This window comes from Mus musculus, chromosome 4 (assembly GCF_000001635.26).
Source record: "Mus musculus strain C57BL/6J chromosome 4, GRCm38.p6 C57BL/6J".
NCBI lineage: Eukaryota > Metazoa > Chordata > Mammalia > Rodentia > Muridae > Mus > Mus musculus.
The window spans coordinates 131,890,688-131,898,897 of record NC_000070.6 but is presented as its reverse complement, the minus strand read 5'-3'; the positions used below and the strand labels follow the sequence as shown (position 1 = coordinate 131,898,897).

Here is an 8,210-nt window from a genome sequence, read left to right as displayed (position 1 = left end):
GAAATGCCCTAATACCTCAAGCCCTAGCCTGGAGGTCATAGGAAATACCAGGCAGCACATCATGCGCTCTGGTAACCCAGCTGTGGGAAAACGTATGCTGCATGTAAGTCATACCTTCTCTACTCTGGGAAACTCCCCCACTGCAGGCCTTTATCAAACGCCTCTCTGCTGGAAAGACAGCCTTGTCTACCCATCTCCTCCAGCTTTATGAGCTCTGTCTCCATCAAGATCCTTACTGAGCCCGGATCAGCTGTGCTGGGTCACAATGGCCACCACACTCACTCACTGCCTGTTTTCTTCAGTGAGGGCGGGGATCAGATCTGTCTTGTTCACAAATGCCTGCCAAATCTGGTGCTCTCTACTCTGTTTTTGGCCATTCTTTTTTTCCTGTGGTTTTTGTTATTTTGTTTTTGTTTTTCTTTTTTTAAAGACAGGGTTTCTCTGTGCAGCACTGGTTATCACCTGCCTCTACCTCCCAAATACACCAAGAGGGATTAAAGGCATGCACCACCACTGCCAGCTTCTACTCCAGTTGCTTATAAGAATAGGTGCCCTAGGGGGCTGGTGAGATGGCTCAGCAGGTAAGAGCACCCGACTGCTCTTCCGAAGGTCCAGAGTTCAAATCCCAGCAACCACATGGTGGCTCACAACCATCCGTAACAAGACCTGACTCCCTCTTCTGGTGTGCCTGAAGATAGCTACAGTGTACTTATATATAATAATAAATAAATCTTTAAAAAAAAAAGAATAGGTGCCCTGGCCTTATGTGCTTCTAGCTTAGTTTATGACTCAGCTCCCCAGAGAAAGGTGAGCGGTCACTGAGTCCTGTCTCAGCAAAGGACTTTGCTTCTGTTTGTGTATGTGACTTAAGAGGTTCATGAGTTTCACAAGCTGTTCAGTTCAAAGTTCTGAGCCACTGAAGCACATGAACTCATGCTATAAAAGCCAACAAGAGAACACCAGTGGGCCGTCCATGCTGAGCAGTGCGGTACTGTGAGTGCCCAACTCATGCTATGTCAACAGTACCTTGAGTGACTCCGGCTTCTGGAGTAAGACCGGCGCCGCCTAGAACCTGGCTTGTCTTCAACTAATCTGATTTTTCTGCCGTTGACTTCAGTTCCGTCCAGCTTTTCCAAAGCTCTTTTCATATCAGAGTAAGACACAAATTCAATCACTCCTTCGTTTTTGCGTCCCTTGTGAGCATCTGCATACGTCACTTCTCCTGCCTGACGCATGTAATCCTAAAGAAAAAAACACAGGTTAAAATGCAGCAGGCAAGCGAAGCTGTGACACAAGTGGCAAACCCACCATGTCCTTTCCCCCATGGCTGCAGGCTGTGTGCTCATCTAGTTAGTGTGGCTGAGTCAAAGTGCAGAGCGGAGCAGACGTGGGAAGTGCAGCTAAGGTGAGGGATGGATCTGGATAAAGATGGCGACCTAACGCCGCAGTGGTAGTAACACACACTGAATAGACATTTGTGGTCTAGGTTCATTTTGTGGAGTTCTGTTCTGCATTTGTAAACACTGGGCATGTCATTTTGTGTCATGCCTCTTATTTGTTACATCACAAGCATGTCTGACGGTGTGTCTCAACATACACAATCTTCTAGTCACCATCCCCGCCCACTTCTGAGGGTTTCCCAATTGTCAAGAGTGCAGGCTATACTTAGATTGTGTACTGGCTAGTTGTGTGTCAACTTGACACAGCTGGAGTTATCACAGAGAAAGGAGCTTCAGTTGAGGAAATGCCTCCATGAGATCCAGCTGTAAGGCATTTTCTCAATTAGTGATCAAGGGGGAAAGGCCCCTTGTGGGTGGGACCATCTCTGGGCTGGTAGTCTCAGTTCTATAAGAGAGCAGGCTGAGCAAGCCAGGGGAGGCAAGCCAGTAAAGAACATCCCTCCATGGTCTCTGCATCAGCTCCTGCCCCCTGACCTGTTTGAGTTCCAGTCCTGACTTCCTTTGGTGATGAACAGCAGCATGGAAGTTTAAGCCGAATAAACCCCTTCCTCCCCAACTTGCTTCTTGGTCATGATGTTTGTGCAGGAATAGAAACCCTGACTAAGACAAATTGGTACCAGCAGAGTGGGGTATTCCTGTGACAACCTGACCATGTTTTGGGGAGGTCTGTGGAAGGACTTTGGAGCTTTGGGCTTGAAGATCTATTCGTTGTTAAGAGCTCTGTCAGATGTTGTGTAGGAGCTTGGAAGATAATGTTGAGAACAGTGCAGAAGATGGAGCTCTGGTGTGTGAAATTTCAGAGGGAAAATTAAAGACTCTTTTCAGGGCCATTGCTGTTTTGATTGTGAAGATTCTGTAGTTCTGGTTAGCTGGGGCTGAAGAATCAGCTGTGATTAACAAGATACCAGAACTACCAAAGCAAAAACTTTGCATTACTGGGACTATTGATACTGGTTAGCTGGAGCTAAGAAATTGGCGGTGATTAAGAAGAGACCAGCATCATTGAGGTGACATCTTCTGGGAAGTGTTTTCTGAAAGCACAAAGAGGCTGTGTTCCAGGGATGGCCAAGGTTGTACTCCTGCTGCAGCGGGACTTGGTAATATGTAAGGGTCACCCAGGTGGTACTGGTTTTGAAGGCATGAAGGGGTCACGCAAAGCAGCTGAGGCTCGGTACTGTGAGAGGCCATGGAAGGCCATTGGTGAAGGTGCAGCCTCAGTTGCAATTGAAGGCCCAGGACTGAAGGGGTCATGCAGTGTTTTGGAGATGCCAGTACCATGAGATGACCACCAAGAGCAGCAGCAGCAGTGGGGTACAGGCATCTGGAGCCTAGAGGATGATGCGTGTGCTACAAAGGGCATGGCTGGAGAAGTGACCCAAGCCCTTGGAGGAGCCCAGAAGATCGTGAGTTGGATCCCAGACATTGGACAGTTGGAGATTGACTTTTGCTTTTGATTGTGACTGTGCCCTGATATTTTCCCTCTTGAAGGAAGAAACTGTTTTAGTGGAGCCCACAGTTAAGAGACTTTTAATTGTAAAAAGACTTTGGATTTTAAAGAAATTGAAATTTTAAGAATATGTAAAGGCTGTGGGACTTTTAAAGTTATTTAGATCTTGGGGATGAATAAATTGTAAGGGTTGAGGCTTACTAGTGATGTTTTTGTGTGTCAAGTTGACAAGGGGTCAATTGTACTGGCTAGTTGTGTGTCAACTTGACACAGCTGGAGTTATCACAGAGAAAGGAGCTTCAGTTGAGGAAATGCCTCCATGAGATCCAACTGTAAGGCATTTTCTCAATTAGTGATCAAGGGGGAAAGGCCCCTTGTGGGTGGGACCATCTCTGGGCTGGTAGTCTTGGGTTCTATAAGAGAGCAGGCTGAGCAAGCCAGGGGAGGCAAGCCAGTAAAGAACATCCCTCTATGGCCTCTGCATCAGCTCCTGCCCCCTGACCTGTTTGAGTTCCAGTCCTGACTTCCTTTGGTGATGAACAGCAGCATGGAAGTGTAAACCGAATAAACCCCTTCCTCCCCAACTTGCTTCTTGGTCATGATGTTTGTGCAGGAATAGAAACCCTGACTAAGACAGATTGTGACCATTAGCCACAAGCCACTCAAGAACACCTCTGTACAAAAATGTATTTGAGTTATTTGCAGAAGTGTGGGTTCTGGATAAAAGGCAGTAGCCATTCAAACTAGGACACGCATAAGTGAATACAGGAGCAGTCATAGTTAAACATGAGACTGTCACGACAAAATGAGGGTAAAGATGACTGGCGGGGAGCTAGGCTTGTGTTACTATCTGTACATTTTTATCTTATGTGTATGAGGGTTTGCCTTGCATGTATGTCTGTGTGCCCAATGCACGCCCACTGAGTTAGAGGTTTTGTTCAAACTCAGAGAACCACCTGCCTCTGCCTCCTGAGTGTTGGGAATAAAGAGTTTTGAATTGCCATATGCAAATCTAGCTCCTCTGAACAACAGGAAGTAATCTTAAATGCCGAGCTGCCTGCTTCTTCAGCCCTCAGTGCCACTACTTTGAGCTAGCCACACTTACAAAGCTCTGAACAGCAGCTGTCAGCGAGTGCTCCACAATGCTATAGGAACTCACTCCTTATTATAACCACATAGGCAGAATAACCAGACCCATCTTACAGATGTGACAGAAAATTACAACAAAGTTGTTAATTGCTCAAAGTCAGTGAGGACTGACTCTGGGGCACAGAGGCAGGAAAAATCCAGTATGGAATTATTGGGGAGAGTTAACAGAAACCCAGAAAGACGTGCTCCAGATTATGGCTGTGAGTAAATCCTTCAAGAGTTGCTTCTTGCGGGGCAGTGGTGGTGCAGACCTTTAATCCCAGCACTCGGGAGGCAGAGGCAGGTGGATTTCTGAGTTTGAGGCCAGCCTGGTCTACAGAGTGAGTTCCAGGACAGCCAGGGCTACACAGAGAAACCCTGTCTCGAAAATCCAAGAGTTGCCTCTTAGCTGGGCATGGGAGTACACACCTTTGATCCCAACACTCAGAAGTCAGAAACAGGTAGATCTATGATTTAGAGGCCAGCCTGGTCTACAAAGTTAGTTCCAAGACAGCCAGGGCTACACAGGAAAACCTTTTCTTACAAAAACAAAAAAACAAATAACAATCTTTGGAATCGATCCCCCCTTTCCCCTGTGATAGGGTTTCCCTGATTGGCCTTGAATTCAGAGATCATCTGCCTGTCTCTACTGCTTTATTTATAAATGTTTTCTTATTTTGTATGTACAGTGTTATGCATGTGCACCACATGCACACAGAGCCCCTGGAAGGCAGAACAGGGCATCAGATACCCTGGGACTGGAGTTAGACAACTGTGAGCCACCTTGTATGCTTTTATGGGTATGAGTGTCTGGGTACCATATGCTTGTGCTGCCAGCAGAGGTCAGAAAAGGGGCCCTGGGGACCATGACACTGTAGTTATAGATGACTGTGAGCAGCCATGTGCGTGCTGGGAACTGTACCTGTCCTCAGAGCATCAGAGCACCCAGTGTTAACTGCCAAGCCATCTAGAGTTTTATCTTTAAATTATGTGCATATGTGTGTATCTGTGGGTGGCAATGTACATGTGGTTACAGGTGCCCATGGAAGCCAGAAGAGGCCATCACATTTCCTAGAGTGGAAGTTACAGGTGGCTATAAGCCTCCACAGTGGAGTGCTGGTAACTGAATTTGGGATTTCTGTAAGAGCTGCAAGTGTTTTTAACTACTCCCAGTTATAGGTCCTTAACTGCTAAACTATCTTTCCACCCCCAAGGGCTAGCCTTTTATGTCAGACTATTCTCAACTCATGGACATCTGCCTGTCTCAGCCTCTGCCCCGAGCACTGGGATTGAAGGCGGTGTGCACAATCACTCCTTACGCTTCTCTGCATCTCATCTTTGTTAAATTAAAGGTTTGTCTTTAGCAAACTTGAAAAAGATCCTTTATGATAAAATGAATGGCAAGGCGGTGCCTTTAATCTCAGCACTCAGGGGCAGAGGCAGGCAGATCTCTGATTTAGATGCCAATCTGATATACAGAGCTAGTTCCAAGACATCCAAGGATACACAGAGAAACCCTGTCTCTGAAAAACCAAGCCCCCCAAAAACACCCAACAACAAAAACCCCAAAACTAAACAAAAACAAGAAAACCCCAAACAAACCCTAACACAAATGTGAAGTATGCCTGACCACCCTTCTCTCAACGCCTTCATTTTGGTTTAAAACAAACAGTTTGCCTTTCATTTATTCTGAGTTCACTGAGTCAAGACACTCTTAGCAAATTTTCTTCCCTTCCAAGATTAGAAACTCAAGACGTGAACTCTAGCTCCTTGGATGGCCGCAGCAGCAGCAGCAGAACTTAACTTTTTCATTCTTGTGGTGCTGAGCTTCAGGTCAGGCACTGGCCAGGTTTAAGTGTTCAGCTCCAAGTTACAGCCCAGTCCAACTCAAGTCTATTATTATTATTATTATTATTATTATTATTTGCACATTGGTGTTTTGCTTGTGTGCAAACGTCAGATTCAGATCCTAGAGTTACAGACAGCAGTGAGCTGCCATATGGATGCTGGGAATTGAACCCCACCCCTCCCCCTCCCAAAACTCCTAGCTAGATCTTGGAATTTTTGAATAAAATCTTCTTTCCTTCCTTTCTCTTCCTTTTTAAAATATTTTATTTCTTTGACTGAGTCTCACTATGTAGTCCCGACTGGCCTGGAACTCACTGTGTAGGTCAGGTTGGCCTCCAATTTTACCGAGCTCTGCTTGCCTCTAACCCCCAAGTGCTGGGATTAAGGTGTGTGCAGCCTTGGCCAGCCCATAATAAATAGTTCTTAAAAGATGGGTCGACCCCCACCCACTTCCAGCTGGTCTATTTTCATCTCAACCAATTATCTATGCACACAATCATAACTAAGGACACCACATGCTGGATAGTCTCACTGTGTGGACCCACACTGGAAGCTGAAGTCAGTCAGGTTCCAGCTCGGGTTTACAGAAACATAGGTTTTTAGCCTCTTCTATGCAGCTCCACCCTGCCATCTCTCTAGAACACTGTCTGCAGGGGAAAATTCCATGGAATACAAATGATTCCTTGGAGCAGTTGGCATCCACGTAAGGAAAGTATGAGTGAGGTTTTAGTACCGGCTTTTACACTCCCAGGCCTGAATAAATAAGACTTGCTTCCTCCTCTTACCCATGCCCAACCTTAGAAAGTTAACTAGGTCCAAACCTTTAGGTCCTGCCAGCTGCATCGACTTGACAAATTCTCCACAATAAGTCTGTATTCTGTGCGAGTAGGGGGACCGTATTTATCTCGGCCACTTCTTCGATAACCATATCCACCTTTAGGAGGTTCAAACAGACAACATCATAGAGTGTAAGAGGAGATGACACAGCACACTCTTAAACTATGTAACTCAATCCCCCCTTTCTAAACAATAGCATGTGTATTTTAACTAAAGCCTCACCTTTAATTCAAGTTTAAACACAAAATTTCAGTAAGTTTTTAGGCATACACATTCACTAGTTAATATTTATATTTTAAATTAGCATGTATAAAATAAGAAACATAATTTAGAAAAGGCAAATTATTAAATCAGTTACTACTATTACCCCTAGTCATTAAAGTTTTTGTGAATAATTTTTATGGAAAGAAAAAGATGCAGGCACCCATTTCAGTTCATCTCATCTGTGTCTGAATAAATAGACTTGCTTGCACCCAGGTCTATGGGGTATGATTGTAGTCACTGAATGGCTTCCTATTTTTTGGTCAGCCAAATGGAAAGGTGACCAAGGTCAGCAAGTAGAATAGGTGGTCATCTTAACCTCAAAGGATTCTTTTAATTAAAATTGAGGTCTTTGTTAAATATATGTCAAGTTGTATTACAGAAGAAAATGTTTTAAAGTATTAAAAGAAACTCATGACATCAAATATTTACAATCTGTATTTTAAAAGATATATTCGTATAGAAACAGCTTAAATATCTACCTTTAAATAAAATACTGAAATACATTAAAAATTAGCATTTAAAACCGAGGTATGTTATTGGTACATCTATCCTTCACATGCTTACTGCGTCCCGAGCCGTAGCTGCCATCCCGCCGCGGGCCTCGAGCGTGCTCAACAATGACTCGCTCGCCACACAGGTCTTTGCCGTTCAGTTCATAAACAGCATCGTCTGCATCACGCAGATCATCAAACTCCACAAAGCCATACCTGTGAGAGAGCAAACAAAACCTGGTTGGCATCGGGGCATCCAGCTTCACTAACGTGTCAGAAATCAACGAGGTTCATGCTTAGCACAGGCTGGGGGTTGCAAACTAAGGGCCAACTTTCTCTTTTCTGTAGCCAAAACCACCTTGTCTTTGTGCCAACAGGCAACTAACTGCAGGAGTCAGAAGGCTGTGTTAAGTCTATAGGAAGCAGCAGCAGCAAATACCTCCAAGGGCTACTTGGTTTAAGGAATCAGCAAGAACTCACCCGCTTGCACTCTTACAAGTGGTGTCTGTACTAGGTGCAGCTGGCCCCTGATGCACTGACTGCTGAGTCACAGTCAAAGGAAAGGAGGTAGGTCAGTGTCGGAAGTCTCTCTTGTCAAAAGTTTTTTCAAGGTTCCTGGTTTCCTACCTAAACAAACTAGTCACAACTGAACTAATTCTTCTAATTACTAACTCTTCTAATGACTAATTCTACTAACTAACTCTTCTAATTACTCGCTATTTACTTCCCTGTGTG

General features: G+C 44.9%; 1 protein-coding gene across 9 annotated transcripts in view; it reads right to left on the bottom strand.

Annotated features, from left to right (window-relative positions):
* The window catches only part of Srsf4 (serine and arginine-rich splicing factor 4), a 28,196-nt gene that overhangs the window by 2,828 nt on the left and 17,158 nt on the right, over nt 1-8,210 (bottom strand). For 8 of the 9 annotated variants that reach the window (XM_017320335.2, XM_017320333.2, XM_030253687.1 and 5 more), the window contains 3 exons: nt 7,549-7,691; nt 6,705-6,817; nt 1,027-1,241 (listed from right to left, as the gene is read on the bottom strand). In XM_017320335.2, the coding sequence (XP_017175824.1) occupies nt 1,027-1,235 (209 nt within the window). In that variant the 5' untranslated portion in view covers nt 1,236-1,241; nt 6,705-6,817; nt 7,549-7,691. Of the gene's footprint in view, nt 1-1,026; nt 1,242-6,704; nt 6,818-7,463; nt 7,692-8,210 lie in introns of all 9 variants that reach the window. The other variant, NM_001369312.1, reaches the window with a different exon arrangement.